At 45.4% G+C, this 18,962-nt stretch overlaps 1 protein-coding gene across 1 annotated transcript in view; it reads right to left on the bottom strand.

Annotated features, from left to right (window-relative positions):
- Ryr1 (ryanodine receptor 1) overlaps positions 1–4,937 on the bottom strand; it is a 142,063-nt gene extending 137,126 nt beyond the window's left edge. Inside the window, 1 exon segment of the mRNA XM_029556551.1 lies at positions 4,851–4,937. Coding sequence (XP_029412411.1) covers positions 4,851–4,898 — 48 coding nt within the window. The 5' untranslated portion in view covers positions 4,899–4,937.
- Between the last annotated feature and the right edge of the window lie 14,025 nt (positions 4,938–18,962).

The following is an 18,962-nucleotide window of genomic DNA, read 5'->3' as shown; positions in this document are numbered from 1 at the left end:
TTGGTCTTGAAGTCACAGAGATCGGCCTGCCTCTGCCTCCCAAGTGCTGGGACTACAGGTGTGCTCCACCACACCCGGCTTGTTTTTTGTTTTTTGTTTTAATTTTTTTATTCTTATTATTTTTATTTTATGTATATGTGCGTATTGCCTGCATGTAGGTAAGTGCAACTGTATTGTGCAATGCCCACAGAGGTCAGAAGAGGCTGTTGATCCCCTAGAACTGGAGTTATGGACAGTTGTTAGCTGCTCTGTGGGTGCTGGGATTCGAACCCAGGTCTTCTGCAAGAACAACCAGCATTCTTAACCACTGAGCCACCTCTCCAGCCCCCATGCATTTGTATTTTGAGACAGGGCCCAGGCTGGCCCTGAACTCCTGAAATCGAGTTATACTCCTCCCTCAGTGTCTTGTATACCTGAGGTGATAGGTATAATTGGTTTTGGTTTTGCTTGAGACAGGGTCTCATGTAGCCCAGGCTGGCCTCAAATGTAGCCAAGGACAACACTAAACTCTTGACACTTCTGTCCTGTCTACATTTCCTGAGTGCTCAGATTACAGGCATGTTCCACTATGCCCATCAAGCTTTTTCATTTTAGAGCAGAGCAAATAGATTCAAGAAGGCTACATACCCTACCTGAGGTTATATGACCTCCAGACTGCCACATCATGTTATACAAACCTGCTCCAGTCTTGAGTTTTGACCCACATAGGCAGCCCTCAATCAGTCTATGTGGTCCAGGAGACATAGAGGTGTGGCATGACAGGAGACCCAGAACTGGCACATATATTCATACTTTGTTCTGTTTTGTCTCGTCTCACTATGTAGCTGTGGCTGGCATAGAACTTACTATGTAGACCAGGCCGGCCTCAAACTCAGAGGTCCACCTTCCTCTGCCTCCTGAGTGCTGGGATTAAAGACATACATCACCACACCCAGCATCACGTGTATTCATATAACCACGCATCTTGCATATTATTTACCAAGCGTGTACTGGCTGCCTTATGCTTCCATCTTCCATTCACTTAGCAGGCATTTATTGAGCTTCTATTACCTGCCAGGCACTGTACATACAGCTTCGAATAAGGGAGACAAAAATCTCTGCCCTCAGGGGCTGGAGAGATGGCTCCTCGGATAAAAGTACTTGTGGCTCTTGCAGAGGACACAGGTTTGCTTCCCAGCACCCACATGGCTCAAACTGTAACTTTAGTTCCAAAAGATCTGATGCCCTCTTCTGGCTTCCAAGAGCATCAGGCACACATGCAGTATACATACATATATGCAAACAAAACCTTCATACACATAAAAGTCTTTTGTAAATCCCTGCCCTCAGGGACCTGATATCCTCATTGTGGAAACCATCAACAAACAGGTGAGCAAATACATGTTTAATATCAGTGATAAGAGTTCTGGCTAAAATAAACCAGAGTTTGAGGTGAACATGACATCAGAAAGGGGGTGAGGTGACACACAGTCTCTCCAAGAAGGTGATGTGTGAGCTGAGCCTTGTCCATATAGAAGGAATCAAGACTAGTCATCTCTGATGAAGAATGTTCCAGGAAGAGGAGGTAGCCTGGGCAAAGGCCTGTGGCCAGTAGGTGTGGGGGTTGTTGAGGAATGAATGGCAAGTGAGACAGAATAGTAGGGCAACAGAGGGAATGTGTGACATGAGGCCAGAGAGATAATAGTACAGGCCATTCAAATCCTTATTGGATGCACTTTTCTTCCCATTTTTCAGATGAGGAAATTGAGGTTCAGAGAGAGAAATAAATATCACTTGGCCAAAGGGAGAAAGCAAGTGAATGGCATAATCAGGAGGTGTACATGAGAAATGGAAGCCTACTCATTACGTAAAGTGAACCTAGTCCCACAGCATTGATTCCTACTTTGTGCACTTTCCTGCATGGGAATCAAGGGAGGAGGAGCCTGGTTTTAAATGCTCCTTCCAAAGTCCGTTGAAACTATGCACAACTGTAGTCCAGCTACTCCAGAAGCTGAAACAGGAGGATCACTTGAGTTCAAGACCAGACTGGACAATATAGCAAGACCCCACCTCAGTAAATAGGTGATATAGACAGATAGATAGATAGATAGATAGATAGATAGATAGATAGATAGATAGATAGATAGATGATAGATAGATAGATAGATAGATAGATAGATAGATGATAGAGTGGATGGATATAGATTATGAAGAGATAGATGATAAATAGGTAGATATGTGGATAGATAGACAGATGTGTGTGTGGAGAGACAGATAAATGGCAAATGGATAGGTAGATGATAGACATGGATAGGTAAATGTGTGTATGACAGACAGATGTCAGATGGATAGATACATGAATGTATAGATTGATAAAATTTCCAAAGCCAGGCATGGTGGGGCAATGCCTACTTTGGAGTGGGAGGCAGGAGGATCAGGAGTTCAAGGTCATCCTCAGCTATGTAGTAAGTTTAAGGCCGGTCTAGGCTACATGATACTCTCAAAAAAACAAAACCAGGGCCAGGTGTGATGGCACATCCTAGCACTTGAGAGGTGGAGGGCAGGTGGATCTCTGTGAGTTTGAAACTAGCCTGATCTGCATAGTGAGTTCTAAGTAAGACCCTGTCTCAAAAAGCATATTTATATATGCTGAGCAAAAAGAGAAAGATGAATGAGCACATGTGGTATGTGAAACTCTAGAAATGACTAATGGAATCTCCAGTGATGGAAGATGGGCAAAGTGATGGCTGCAAAGAGCTGGTGGGATCTTCAGGGTGGAGGAAATGCTCTCTCCCTTGATTATGATGGTGGTTACTTGAGTTTGCACAACATGTCAAAACCCGCTGAAACCAGGCATGGTGGCACGTGCCTATAATCCCAGTACTTGAGAGGTGGAGGGAGGAAGATCAGCGGTTCAAGGTCATTCTTGACTATGTGTCAAATTTGAGGTCAGCCTGGGCTACATGGGACCCACCCTCACCCCACCCTAAAACAAAAGCACTGAAGTATGACACTATTTCAAACCAGTATAATTTGTCAAATGTCAGTTGCACCATGATAAAATTGGTATAGGTCTGTTTTGGCTTATTTATTTTGGTTTTTGAGACAGATTCGCCCTATGTAGCCTAACCTAGCCTTGAACTTATGATATAGCCAGGCTGGCCTTGAACTTGCAATCCTCCTGCCTCAGCCTGCTTAGTGCTGGAATCACAGGTGTACATCACCATACCCTACTTTAACATTGAACTTTTCTTTTTAAATAATATCTATGAATATGTCCATGGCCTGGGCTGAAATATAGAATATCTCTCATTGGTAGGATATGATTCAAAAAAGCTTGAAGAAAGTATCACATGATCTCAGTGACATTCAGGAAAATGGACCCAGTCTGGGGTCAAGAGATGCCAGGGCCAACCCTTTGGCCTCCTACACTGTCTACTCTAGCAAGCCTGGGACCCTAGGTGAACTGAACCCCTGGGCAATCCAGAGCTGCCACTTCCTGGCCTTGACCTTGGGCAAGTAATTCTACCACTTGGGGCTTGGTTTCCCTCCAGTCTCTCAGGGAGATAAAGATAGGGCCCTACCTCAGAAGATAGGGCGGCGAGAATATAATTAGATGCCTCAGGAGGCTGAGGCCCTGGGCATCGGGCCTGGTGAGGAGTGACGACTCAGGGCCTGGTAGCCACAGCCATGGTCTTATTAGGCCTGGGCTGTGGTGTGTGCTAAGGGGCTGGGGCTAGGAGAGTCCCTCCTCCAACGGCTTCAGGTCCAGCTGTCTCCATCCTTCATCACCAGTCCCAGCTGTTTGTTCCTCCCTCCCAAGAAACCAGACCCAGTCTGCCAGGGTCCTATTCTGGGTCTGGAATGCTACATCAGCATTTCCTGTGTGGACCCTGCGCCTGAGAGGGGGAGGGGAAGAGAGGTGCAGGGTCAACAGACCTGACCCAGAGGAGAGACCATCTCCCATCTTCACACCCCAACCCCAGCCCCAGCTGAACCCCTGGAAAAGTAATGTGGAAAAGACTAAGAGAGGGGCAGCCCCTCCCCCTCTTGTCCCCTCCCTGTCCCCTGACCAGAGCCCAGAAGAGAAGTCTATTCTGGGAGGGACACCTGTTGTTCCAAGACCATCCCTGCCCCCAGCTGGGGATGGGAGGTTCAGGGAGGCAGGACTAAAGGGGTAGCAAAACAGAGGGCTGAAGCCAAGGGACAAAAGACAGAGACAGAGACAGAAGACTCACCAATGAGAAAGGGAGAGACCACCCAGAGACCCCCAGAGACCACTAGCAGACATATTTGATCCTCCTCATCACAATCAAGGAGGAAAGAATGAACAAGAATCCAAGAGACCCCAAGGAGTCCCTCAAGGGTTGGGAGTTGAAAAGAGCTGAGTTGTCCAGCCTACCCCAGCCCCCCTCCCAGGAATTGAAATAGGTCAGAGCCTGGAGCAAAAAGAGAGAGAGAGAGAGAGAGAGAGAGAGAGAGAGAGAGAGAAAGAGAGAGAAAGAGCTGGGATGGGGGTGGGGGACAGCTAAATTAAGCCCAAGAATTAGAACCACCTTCCCCAAGTGCCTGCTTCCAGGATGGCAGGAGGGGGTGCTCCCTCAGTGACCCCGAATCTCTAATGTCAGAAGAGAGGACAGCAGAAGGTCCCCCTCCCCATTCAGTTGTCCCAAATCCTGCTAATTCTCTATGATGAGGAGAAAAATGTGGAGGAGACCAGAGGAGAGACAGAAAGACAAAGTGACAGTCACCCAAAGTGACAAAGGAAAAGACCTCAGATTCCAGACATCACCAGCAAGCAGGACAGAAACAGAGATTCTCTGAGATAAGCGAGAAATAGCCCCGGAATCCCCTAACCCAAACATACGCACCGTCCGCAAGAACTGGACTTCATCCTCGCCTTCTCCTCCGTCACCCATGGTGGCAAGGCCCGAGAACCCCGGGCTGGGGTCTGAGGATGGCGGGAGTGGCGGGCTGGGGGCGGGCTGAGATCGGAGCCCTCTGGGGAGCCAGAGGCACCGGCGAAGTAGATGGAACTGCGAGGAGAACACGCGTGCAGAACCGAGATGCAAGGATGTCCCCGCCCCCTGACACCCATTGGGCCAGGATGGGCCGGGCCACGCCCCACTTCTTTCAGCATTTCAGAACCGCCCCCACAGGCCTCATACCTGGAGGTATGTGCCCCAGGTGGGCGGTGTATCTAGGTGTGAACCCCTTAAAGTGCCATAGTTCTGTCCATTTACTTAGTTATTTATGTCTCCTTTTTTTTTTTTTTTTTTTTTGAGAACGTCTCATGTACCCCAGGCTGTCCTCATACTCACTACGTAGTCAAGGATGACTTTGAATTTCTACTGACACAGTGCTGGGACTACAGGCATGTCCATCACACCTGATTTAAGCAGTGCTGCGGGGAGAACCCAGGGCTGTGTGCATGCTAGGCAAGCACTCTGTCACTGGGCTACATCCTCACCCTGGTCCTGTCATGTCTTAGGGGATAAACTGAGGCTCTGCATGGGGAAGGCTGCTAGATAATCACACAACTGCTCCAGGATTTAAACTCTTTTTTTTTTTTTTTTAAATGTGTATACATGTATTGCCTGCATGTAGGTAAGTGCACCCATGTTGTGAAATGCCCACGGAGGACAGAAGAGGCTGTTGATCCCCTGGGACTGGAGTTACAACAGTTGTTAGCTGCCATGTGGGTGCTGGGATTCAAACCTGGGTCTTCTGCAAAAACAACCAGTGTTCTTAACTGCTGAGCCATCTCTCCAGCCCCACACCACACCTCTTTAAAAAGCCCCACTTAGTGCCAGGTGTGGCAGCATCCAAGCTCTGGACAGGCTGAAGCAGAAGAATTGTGAGTTTGAGGTCAGGGCTGCATAATGAGTGCCTGTCTCAAAACAAAATGAAAAACAGGGTTGTGGCTGTTGGCTCAGTTGGTAGAGTGCTCGTCTGTCATGCGGCAAGCCCTGGGTTCCGTCCCCAGCACCACTTAAACCAAGTGTGGTGATGCATATCTGTAAATCCAACACTCAGGAGGTGGAGGCTGGAAGATCAGGAGTTTAAGGTCATCCTCGGCTACATAGTGGGTTTGGGGCCAACCTGCTTTACATAAGACCATCTCAAAGAACAACAGAAAAGAAAACATAGATGAAAAGCAAGAAGTCAGAAGGTAATCTGAATCTGGATCCCGACCTTGCCACTCTCTGTGTAAGTTACCTTGGAGCTTCTCCATGTCTCAGTTTCTCCATCTGGTAAGGGGGAGGGGTATCCCTCATGGGGTTACTGAGAGTTGAATGAATTACTTTATTCACCACACTTAAAACAATGCCCATAGCCGGGCGTGGTGGTGCACACCTTTAGTCCCAGCACTCGGGAGGCAGAGGCAGGCAGATCTCTGTGAGTTCAAGGCCAGCCTGGTCTACACAGTGAGTTCCAGGACAGCTGGGGCTACAGGGAAACCCTGTCTCAAAAAGAGAAAAAAAAAAAAAAAAAACCTCCCTATTGGAGGTGGGTCTCTGTGAGTTCACAGCCAGCCTGATTTACATAGCAAGTTCAAGGTCAACCAGGTCTATGAAGAAGAAGAAGGAGAAGGAGAAGGAGAAGGAGAAGGAGAAGGAGAAGGAGAGGAGGAGGAGAAAACTTCCTATTGGTGGTGATAGGGAGGTTATTACATTTATGTGTGGGAATGTGTACATGGTACAACACATGTACAGGTTGTGTATACATGGTGTGGCACATGTGTGGGGGTCAGAGGACAACTTGTAGGAGTCAGTTCTTTCCTTCCACTATATGGGTCCCAGGGAGCAAACCCAGTTTGTCAGGTTTGGTGGCAAGCACATTTACCTGCAGAGCCATTTTGCTGGCCCTTGTTTCTTTGTTTGAAACAGGGTCCCACTGTGTACGCCCTAGCTGTCCTCAAACTTGCAGTGATCCACCTGCCTCTGCCCCCCAAGTGTCACCACCCCTGGCTGAAAACTGTCTTTTGGAATGATAGTTCTCAGTGACGTCTTCCACACACCCATTGCATTTCAGGTGTGCGCCCAGAGCATTTTATTACATCTCACTTCTCACAGCCGTCCTGCTATTCTTGGCATTGTTTACAGCAGAACAGAAAATAAAAGCACGTGGCCCCTACAGACACTTCCCGAACATCCTGTAGTCAGCACAGCAACTCAGATGAGGACAGCTGAGTTCACAGAGGTAGAGTCGCTCACCTTGTCCTTTATCACCAAGGCAGAGCTGGGGATCCAAACTCAGAACTAAAGTTCCTAACGGTTATGCTCTACCACTTTGCATAATTTCCTAATCATAGTCATGTAGGGGTACATGCCTGTAACCCCAGAATTTAGAGGGTTAGAGGCAGGAGGATTTAGGAGTTCAAGGAGTTCAAGCCTCAGTTACATAATGTGATGCAGGCCAACCTGGGCTACATGAAACCCTGTCTCAAACATAAAAAATAAGGCCAGGCATGGTGATGCACACCTTTAAAAGTCCCAGTACTCAGGAGGCAGAGGTAGGAGGAGCTCTGGGAGTTCAAGGCCAGCCTGGTCTATAGAATGAATTCCAGGTCAGTCGGGGCTATATAGTGAGACCCTGTCTCAAAATTAAATTAATTAATTAAAAAATCTAATTATGGCCAAACTTCACTTGACCAGGGCCACCTCTTGCTCCCAGGTTCTAACTGGTTCTTCTCCCCATCCTTTTTTCCACCACTACCTGGACCACCTCTCCATACAGGTGAGCACCATGGGCTTTGTAAGTTGGGAAGCACAGTGCCCTCTAATCAGTTTCTTCCTGCTCTTGAGAACTCAGTCAAGAAGTCCTTGATAGTTACCTAAAATGAACCAAGAGGCCCAGAGGCAGGGCCATAACGCAGGCCTCCCTGCCAGACAGACAACTTTGCCATTACAGTTTCAGTTTCCCCATCTCCCAAATAGGCAAGTTTGGAAGAATCCTTATGTCCTGAGGTCATGAGGAAGATTTCTTGAGAAAACCAGTTCCAGCTTGCCACAGAGTATAACTGCTCTTGATACAGGGGTTAATTAATATTGTTCCTAGGGCTGGAGAGATGGCTCAGTGGTTAAGAGCACTGACTGCTCTTGTAGAGGACCTGGGTTCGACTCCCAGCACTCACATGGCGGCTACAAACTGTCCTTAACTCCAGTTCCAGGGGGAACCCGGAAGCCCTCTTCTGATCTCTGAGGCATTGCACAACAAGGGTGTACTCACATACATGCAGGCAAGACACTCATACACATAAAATAAAAATAATAAATAAAACATTTTTTTAAAATTATTTTTATTCCTGTAAGGTATGGTGGTGCACATCTTTAGCTTTTAACCCCAGCACTCAAGAGGCAGAGACAGGAGGATCTCTGGGAGATGAAGGCCAGTCTGGTCTGTATAGTGATTTCCAGGCCAGTTGGGGCTACAGGGAGACCTTGTCTCAAAAAACTAAAACTAAAACAAATTACTATTATTAATTGGGCCTAGTGGCACAGGCCTATAATTAATTCTAGCTACTCAGGAGGCTGAAACAGAAGAATCAAAAATTGGGCTATGGGACAAGTTCAGGGCCAACCTGGGCATTAGCAAGACCCTGTCTCAAAATTAAAAGTGTGTGTATGTGTCGGGCATGGTGGCACACACCTTTAATCCCAGCACTTGAGAGGCAGAGGCAGGCGGATCTCTGTGAGTTCAAGGCCAGCCTGGTCAACATAGTGAGTTTCAGGCCAGCTGGGGCTCCAGGGAGACCCTGTCCAAAAAGTCAAAAAAAAAAAAAAAAGTGTGTGTATGAAAATCCTGTAATGAAACCCTTTACTTTATATACTGATCAAACAAAAACTAATAAAAAATCAGAAGTATGTATACAGCTGGGTGGTGGTGGCTTGTGCCTATGATTTTAGTACTCAAGAAGCTGCTGCAGGAGAATTGCCTCAAGTTCACGGCTAGACTAGACTATGCTTCAAGATCCTTCTCAAAAACAACAAAAGGAACAGGGCTGTGATATAGCTTAGTTGGTAGAGTGCCTGCCTAGAATGCATGAAGCCCTGGGTTCACTCCCCAGTACCACATAAACTAGATGTGATGGTACATACCTGTAATCCCAGCACTTGGACTATAGGCAAGAGAATCAAGAGTTCAAGGCTGGATCTGGAGAGATGGCTCATCATTTAAGGGCACTTGCTACTCTTGCAGACAACCCAAGTGTAGTTCCCAGCACCCATACTGCACAGCTCACAACCACCTATAACTCCAGCTCCAGGAGACCCAACACCATCTTCTGGTCTCTGAGGGCAACCGTACTCATGTGCGCATATCCACATACATACACATAATTTTTAAAAAACTGTTTTTATAAAAAAGAGTTCAAGGTCATCCTTAGCTACATGTTAAGTTTGAGGCCTGACTGGGCTACATGAAACCCTGCCTCAAACAGACAAAAAGCAGGTATATACATCCAAAGAAGGGGCTGAGGGTAGAGCACTAGAACAGCATGCAATGAGAACCAAGCTTCAATTCTCAGTACTGAAGTTGTTATTTTTTAAATTTTATTTATTATTTTTATTTTATGTGTATGTGTTTATTGCCTGCATGTAAGTAAGTGCATCCATGTCATACAATGCCGGTAGAGGTCAGAAGAGGCTGTCAGATCCCCTGGAACTGGAGTTACGGATAGTTGTTAGCTGCCATGTGGGTGCTGAGATTCGAACCCGGGTCTTCTGCAAGAACAACCAGTGTTCTTAACTGCCGAGCCATCTCTCCAGCCCCTGAAAAATTATTTTTTAAATATATTTATTTTATGTGTATAAGTGTTTTGCCTGTATGTAAGTAAGTACACTTGTGTGATGAAATGCCCACAGAGATCAGAAGAGGGTGTCAGATTCCCCTGGAACTGAAGTTAGGGACAGTAGTAAGCTACCATGTGGATCCTGGGAATTGAACCTGGGTCCTCTGCAAGAACAGCCAGTGCTCTTAACCACTGAGCCATCTCTCCAGCCCCTGAAAAATTATTTTTACCAGAGTGGTTGTATTAAGTTAAGCAAAATAATATTTTGCTGGGGAGATGGCACAGTGGGTAAAGCCCTTGCTCTGCAAACATGAGGGTCTGAGTGTGAATTCCTAGAACCCATGTAAAAGTGAAGTGTGATAACAAACAGCTGGGATCTCCTTGTGCCCACCATGAGTTGGGAAGCAGAGACTGGAGAATCCCCAGAAGCTTGCTGGCCAGCTATCCTGGTGTGTGCAGGGCTGGAAAACAAAGAGGCAGAGGGTAAGGGCTGAAACCCAAGGCTGTCCTCTGCCCTCCATGATGCATGTGCTGTGGTACACAGACACACACATAAACACAAAAAAGTTTTTTAAAGGCTGAGCATGATGGGCACATGCTTTTCTTGCAAGTACTTGAGAGGCAGAGACAGGCAAATCTCTGTGAGTTTAAGGCCAGCCTGGTCTATATAATGAGTTCCAGGCCAGCCAGGGACACATAGTAAGATCTGTCTCAAAAAAAAAAGCAAAAAAGCTGGGTGTCGTGGCGCAGCACCCAGGAGAGAGAGGCAGGCAGATCTCTGTGAGTTTGAGGCCAGCCTGGTCTACATAGTGAAGTCTAGGCCAGCTGGGGCTACAGGGAAAACTTGTCTAAAAAAAAATGTTTTTTGGTTGTTAGCCTTAGCCTTTAACGACTACACTGTCCCTCTAACCCAAATGGGAAGCAGAGACAGGCAGATCTCTGTGAGTTCAAGGCCAGCCTGGTCTATATAGCAAGTTCCAGGCCAGCTGGGGCTACAGGGAGATCCTGTCTGAAAAAGACAAAAAAATTTTTTTTGAGCTAATATTCTTTAGTTCAACAAAGTTTTAAGAAAGTGGTATTAAATGTAGGTGTATGCATTGTTAAACATTGGTGTTAATACAATTGTATTAAATAGTACATAAATTTATATTACACTATTGAATTTTATAATCCAATGGTGCATTATATAATATATAGTTATATAATTATTTAGGCTTATATAATTACATGATACAATATTATTGTGTATTGTATCTTATAAGTTATATAATAATTGCATGGTCCATATTATTTTTCCTTAAGAGTTCTACACAGTGCGTAAAATAACTGTGTCATCATGGATTATATCATAAGATATTAATAGTGTTCCTCAGTTCTGTCGGTCACTGTGATGCACTCTGAGACTTTTGCATGTTGCTCAGTGGACACCTGCTGGATGGCTGTGGTGCTTTTTTAGGACTTCTTAGTGACTGGCCCCCTTCAATTTATCCATCCCTTTCCTGGGAGTTGAGATCCTGGCTGCCTCTGGCTCCTGTGAATAACTCTGTATATGTCACCTGTGGTGGTTAAACTGGATTGTCAATTTGACTTAACTGGATTTGAAAATACTTAGGAAGACTAACCTCTGGTGTGCCTGTGAGGGTGCATCCAGAGAGGTTTACCAGAGGAAGAAAGACTCACCCTGAATGTGGGCAGCATCATGCCAGGGGCTGAGTTCCCTACTGAATGAAAAGGAGAAAGCGAGCTGATCAGCAGCATCACTGTCTGCTTCCTGACTGCGGATGCATTGTGAGCAGCTGCATCAAGCCCCTACAGCCATGCCTCCCCCACCAAAATGGACTGGACCTTCAAACTAGAGCCCAAACAAACCCTTCCTTTCTGTTGCTTTTGTCAGGTCCCAGCAATAAAAAAAGTAAGACACCCTCCTCTTATGGAGGCGAGGAGCACCATTTTCTCATGCACCCCCTGGAGCTAATTACTGGGCAACATACTCATACACAGTTTATCTAAGTATCTTGGGGAGTGGCTGCCCCCTGTGAGGATGTCAGTCTCCTTTTCTCAACCTCTACTTGGCATCTTCTAACTGAGCCACAGGGACCCACTTGTCTCTGCCTCTTCAGCACTGGATTAAAGGCCAGGCTTTTTAAGTGGGTGCTGGAGATGGAACTTAGGTCTTCATGTTTCTATCACCAGCAATTTACTGACTGAGCTATCTGCCCAGTGCCCTGACTTCTAATGTTTGATAGACTTCTGGGCTAATTCACTGTCTTTTAAATAATTTACAAATTATTTCTAGCAAGTTTTCTGAGGTTTGTCAGAATTTTGGGGCTGCCTGCTCAACCTCTTTGCCCAGGTTCATTTTTTTCCTATTTATTTGTTTGTTTGTTTATTTTTTTAATTGGTGGGGGTTCTGTTATTTGTTTGTTTGTTTGAGACTGAGTCTCCCTACAGCCCCAGCTGACCTGGAACTCACTGTGTAGACCAGACTGACCTTGAACTCGGAGATCTGTCTGCCTCTGCCTTGCAAGTGCTGGGATTAAATGCTTGTGCCACCACACCAAGCTTTGGTGTTTCTTTTATTAAGATTTATTTTGTATATGTACATGGGTATATGTGTGGGCATGTGCATGTAAGTGCAGTTGCTTGAGGTGTGAGAACTCCCTGGAACTGGAATTACAGGCAGTTGTGAACTCCTCAATATGGGTGCTGGGAATCAAACTCAGGTCCTCTGCAAGAATAGTATGCACTTAACCACTGAGCCATCTCTCCAACCTTATATACTCTGTCTTTAATTAATTAACTAAACCACAAGCCCCTGTAGCCCAAGCTGGCCTGAAACTCACTATATGGACCAGGCTGGCCTTGATTTCACAGTCATCTGCCTACATCTGCCTCCCTAGTACTGGGATTAAAAGTGTATGTTGGGGCTGGAGAGATGGCTCAGCGGCAAAGAGCATTGACTGCTCTTGCAGAGGACCGGGGTTTGATTTCCAGCACCAACATGGCACTAACAACCATCCATAACTTCAGTTCCAGGGGATCCAATACCCTCTTCTGACCTCTGCACGCATTGCACAACATGGGTGCACTTACATACATGCAAGCAATACACTCATACACATAAAATAAAAATAATAAATAAAATATTTTTATTTAATAACCACATGATTAGAAGCATTTCATTACATATTTTTAAAAATATCTTTCATGTGTGTGTGTGTGTATACACTTGTGTATGTGTGGGTACGCACTCCCATGTGAGTCCATGTGGAAGCCAGAGGAGGAAGTTGGGTGTCCTGCCTCTATCACTCTCTGACTCATCCCCCCCTCCTTTTATTGGTGTTTTTGAGACAGTGTCTCCCTGTAATGGGGGCTGGCCTCGAACTCACAGATATCCACCTGCCTCTGCTTCCCAAGTCCTGGGATTAAAGGAGTGCACCACCACACCCGGCCCTCATCTCCCTTTTTGAAAGGTATGTGCCACAATGCCTGATTTGTTTTTATTTTTGACTGCTTGCTTGTCTGAGACAGGGTCTCATTATGTAGCCTAGGCTAGCCTTGAACTCATGATCTTCCTGCTTCAGCTTTCCAAGAACTGACAACTTTATACCAACACACCTAGGCTTTCCCATTTTTCGTATGTGTGTATATGTGTGTGTGTGTGTGTGTGTGTGTGTAGTATATGTATGTGATATATGTGTGTATAATACACGTGTGTATGTGTGGGTGCACACTCCCATGTGAGTCCATGTGGAGGCCAGAGGAGGATGTTGGGCATCCTGCTTCTATCATTCTCTGACTCATTCCCCTTTTTTTGGCTAAACTGGATAGCCAGCACACCCCAATCATTCCCCTGTCTCCCTCAGCTTCCCCCAATGCTAGGGGTACAGGCATGGATGAGCATACCAGGCTACTGCTGCTCCTCCTCTTCCTCCTCCTCCTCCTTTTCCTCCTGTTCTTCCTTCTTCTCTTCTTCACTTTTTTCTTTTCATGTGTACATGTATGTGGTGTGTATATGTGTCTTCACATATGTGTGGGTACATGGGGGTGTGTGTGTATGTGCCGGCCTGAGGTTGACATCAGGAGTCTTCCTCGATTTCCACCTTATTCATTGAGGCAGGGCCTTTCAGCTCAATCCAGAGCTCACTGATACAGTCTAGTGTACCTACCAGCTTGCTAGAGAACCCTCTGTATCCGCCTTCTGAGCTCTGAAATCACAGGTGGGCTACCATGCCCTCCTAGTGTTTTCATGGGGTCTGGGATTTGAACTCTGGTCCATGCTGCTTTCTCGGCAAGTGCTTTAACCATTGAGCCATCTCCCTACACAGAGCTTTTAAAAAATATTCTATTTATCTTATTTTATGTGTACAAGTGTATTGTCTGCATGTGTGTAAGTGCACCCACGTTGTGCAATACCCACAGATGTCAGAAGAGGGTGTCAGATTCCCCTGGAAATGGAGTTATAGACAGTTGTTAGTTGCCATGTGGGTGCTGTGAATTGAACCCAGGTCCTCTGTAAGAGCAGTCAGTGCTCTTAACCATTGAGCCATCTCTCCAGCCCCATACCCAGCTGAAAAAAAGAAAAAAGATTTATTTTGTTTTTATATGTGTGTATGAGTGTTAGTGTCAGTGTGTGTGTGTGTGTGTGTGTGTGTGTGTGTGTATGTGCAGTGCCCTCAGATGCCAGAAGAGGGCGTCGGATCTCCTGGTGTTGGAGTTGCAGGCAGTTGTGAGCTACCTGACATGGGTGCTCATGGAGAAGCAAGCATGGGCTAGAGAGACAACTCAGTAGTTAAAAGCGCCCACAGGGCAACTGATAATTGTCCATAACTCCAGTTCCAGGGTATCTGACACCCTCTTCTAACTTCTGTGGACATTACAAACACAAGTGCTCTCTTACACGCAGGCAAATCATTCATACACATAAAATAAAAACAAACAACAAACAACAAACAAACAAGAAGAACAGCAGGTGCTCTTAACCACTGAGCCATCTCTCCAGTCCATTGCCCATTTTTCTAACAGAGTTGCTGTCATTGTTTTTTATTTATAACTGTTCCTTTACCCTCTAGATATTAATTTCTGACTGATTTTAAATATTGTAAATGCTTTTTCCCCTCCAGCCATCTAATATTTGTCCCATGGTGTCCTCATAAAAAGACACCCATTTTGCACATTATCAAACGTGTCATTTTCCTTTGTGGGTCTTTGTGGTTTGACTCAGAAGTCCCTTCCTCTGTAGTTATCAGTGTTCTCAGTTGCAGATAATCATTCTGAGGCCACTAAAGGCCAGTGTTTAGATAGAAGTGACAAGGTCTTTCCCACGTTCCTCCCTGGGGCTTTTCTGGGTCCCTAGGGCCTGGAAACATTCCCAAACTGAAGGTTAAATTCAGCTGGGAACAGGTGCTACAGGAGATGGGGCATGTATAGTGGCACAGGCTGTAATCCCAGCACTTGGGAGATGCAGGCAGAGGATCAGGAGTTCATGGTCATCCTCAGCTACACAGTAAGTTCCAGGCCAGCCTGGGCTACATGACACCCCCCCAAACACACATGCACACAGAGAGAGAGAGAGAGAGAGAGAGAGAGAGAGAGAGAGAGAGAGATCATAGAAGCACTGCTTGAGATGCTACAGGGGAGACAGAAGAACCAGGAAGAGTGTCAAACCATGATTCTTCATTTGATGAGAAAACGAAAGTAGGACTTTTTGTTTGTGTAAAAAATACACACACACACACACACACACACACACACACACACACACATACCAACGGTGAATACTTTTAAGGAAAAAGAAAGGATCAACATCCACTTCTGAAAGTACTGATTTTTTTTTTGACAGACTAATGCACTAGATTTGGCAGACTGATGCTCCTATGACCCATTTATCCCGCACCCTACAGAATTGTGTATTTCAGGTCACCCAAAGCCAAATGCTTGACATTCACAGCAGTTCTCAGCAGTAGAGCCCACTAGAACATGCTGGCCTGGGTTCCATCCCTGTCTGGCAAAAATAAATGCTTTGCTGGGGTGGTAGCACACACTTAGGAGGTAGAGGTGGGAGGATCAAGAGTTCAAGGTCACCTTTGGCGGCCTAGAAAGTAAGATGCTATCTTCTTTTTTCTTTTCTTTTTTTTCTTGAGACAGGGTCTCCCTGTAGCCCCAGCTGGCCTGAAACTCACTGTGTAGACCAGGGTGGCCTTGAACTCACAGAGATCTGCCTGCCTCAGCCTCCCAAGTGTTGGGATTAAAGGTGTGCATCACCACACTCAGCATAAGATGCTATCTTTAAAAACAAACAAAAAGCTCAAGATATGGCTCAGTGGTTAAGAGTACTGGCTGCTCTTGCAGAGGACCCGGATTGGGTTCAGAGGACCCAAATTCAATTCCCAGCATCCACATGGTGGCTAACAACCATCCAGAACTCCAGTTCCAGGGGACTCCGATGCCCTCTTCTGAACTCCTCGGACACTGCACAACATGGCTGCACTTACATACATGCAGGCAATATACGCATACACATAAAATAAAAATTTTAAATTAAATATTAAAAAAACTCCTCCCCCATTGTTGGGAGCTGTTAGTCTATTATGTACATTGAGCTGTGGCAGCCTTGTTTACTGAGTTTGTGTTCTGCACACCAGTACCTAATCTGCCAAATCAGGAGGAATGTGTTTATATGGAGAGCCTCACAATACCTGACCTGGAGGCAATGTTGGTAAACAAAAAGATCCAAGAAGGCTTTGAAGTATTTGACCGCTCCTTGACCCTCAGATACAGGTGGGAAAAACACCTGTTGAAACTAATTGAGTTCTTCTGTATAAAAAGGCTGAGCTGAAACAAACCCCCGGCTGCAGTCTCTGCTGACAGCCCTCCCAAGTATCTTTTCTGTCTCTTGTTTTTTCTTTCAATCCTCACTCCCCCTTTCAGGTACTTCTTGGCTGGCTAGCACCGGCACCCCATTTGTTACTTGTAATAGATCCAGGGAAGCAACTCAACTATCCAGTTTCAAACAAATTGATCAGCAAATCAAGGAATTGGCACACAATGAAATACACATCAACAAAATGGAAGAAACTATAATCAAATAAAATAGCATGGAAGAATTACAAAAACGCAGTGATAAATGCAATAAGCCAGACACAATTCATGAATCCAGATGCATTTAAAACCAGTCAGAAGCACTCTATTACCCATCAGGTTGGTGGAGTTAGGAAAAACAAGGGGACTTACAGAGGTTAAGAATGTTATGGAGTTGTCTGCGTTTTTGGTTTGGATTTTTTTTTTTTTTTTTTTTTTTTTTAATGCAGCCTTGGCTGGTCTGGAACTCACTATATAGACCAGGCTGATGTCGAACTCAGAGATCCACTTGCCTCAGCCTCCTGAGGGATGGGATTAAAGGCATGTACCACCACACCTGGCTGTTTTGTTTGAGACACATTCTTGTTTAACTAAGGTTGCTTTGAACTCGATATGTAGCCCAGGATGCCCTGGTCCTCCTACCTCCACCTTACAGGTGTTGAGATTACAGGTGTGTGCCCCAAGCCCAGCTAATATTTTGTTTCTTGATTTTAGTGAATGTCACTTGGGTTTCTTCAGTTGGTGACAACTCATCAACCTAAATACCAAAGTGTGCTCTTCTGACACGTCAATTCAAAATATGTCAAACATGACACATTTAGGTAAAAGAACAAAGCACACTCACTCAAAAGTAAAGTCTGTTTCCATGGGCATGATTTTAGGTACATAAAGGTACAGACAACAATTGAAATACAAACTAGTAATATGTAGTACTGCTCAAACCAGCCTACAAGGGACAGTCGAAGGAGGAGATTTCTAGAAGGGTTACCTCTGTCACTTTTTTATGATATGTTAACAGTGTGAGGGTGGGGATATGGCTTGGTTGGTAGAGTGCTTGCCTAGCATGCTCAAAGCCCTAGGTTCAATCCCAGCATTGCGTAAACTGAGCACGGTGGCTCAAGCCTGAAATCCCAGCATTTGGGAGATGGAGGATCAGGAATTCAGTTATCCTCAGGCTACAAAGGGAATTTGAAGCCAGCATGGACTACATGAAACAGTCTGTCAAAAAACAACAGGGACTAAAGAGATGATGGCTCAGCAGTTAAGAGCACTAACTGCTCTCACAGAGGACCCAGGTTTGGTTCCCAGCACCCATATGGAGGCTAACAACTGTTGGCAACTCCAGTTCCAGGGGTTCTTATGCCCTTTTCTGGCTGCTGCAGTCAGTGCACACACATGGTACACTTACATGCAGGCAAAACACTCATATACATAAAATAAAAATAAACAAATCAAAATTTTAAAAAACATCAAAAAACGGGACTGGAAAGATGGCTCAGCGGTTAAGAGCACTGACTGCTCTTGCAGAGGACACGGGGTCGATTCCCAGCACCCACATGGCGGCTATGAACTGTCCTTAACTCCAGTTCCAGGGGAATCCGACACCCTCTTCTGACCTCCACGGCATTGCACAACTCGGGTGCACTCACATACATGCAGGCAATACACTAATACACATAAAAGGAAAATAATAAAATATTTTTTTAAAAACAGCAAAAAACTTAAAAATAACAACTACCATCACAACAACAGTGTATACAGTTAAAATTAAAATAAAAAACTGGGGCTGGAGAGATGGCTCAGCGGTTAAGAACACTGGTTGTTCTTGCAGAAGACCCAGGTTCGAATCCCAGCACCCACATGGCAGCTAACAACTGTAAGTCCAGTTCCAGGGGATCCGACAGCCTCTCTGTCTTCTGAGGGCATTGCACCACATGGGTGTGCTTACCTACATGCAGGCAATACACGCATACACATAAAATAAAAATGATAAATAAAATATTTTTTAAAAAAAAAGAAAAAAAGAATACTTAACTGCTGCCAGGCATGATGGGGCACACCTTTGCCTTTAATCCCAGCACTCTGGAAGGCAAAGGTAGGCAAATTTTTGAGATCAAGGTCAATCTGGTCTACATAGTGAGTTCCAGGCCAGTTTGGGCTACCAGGAGACCCTGTCTCAAAAAGACCAAAATAAATAAATAAAATAAAATAGTAAAAATGAAAATGTTTTCCAGGTATAAATGGCATTTAAACCCACCATGGTGTTCACACCTGTAATCTTTGCATTCGGAGAGGCTGAGGCAGGAGGATAACTGCCAGTTTGAGGTTA

The sequence above is a fragment of the Nannospalax galili genome, unplaced genomic scaffold (assembly GCF_000622305.1).
Source record: "Nannospalax galili isolate Female #2095 unplaced genomic scaffold, S.galili_v1.0 scaffold886, whole genome shotgun sequence".
Taxonomy (NCBI): Eukaryota; Metazoa; Chordata; class Mammalia; order Rodentia; family Spalacidae; genus Nannospalax; species Nannospalax galili.
The sequence above is the reverse complement of the archived record's forward strand: the minus strand, read 5'-3'. Positions and strand labels throughout refer to the sequence as shown.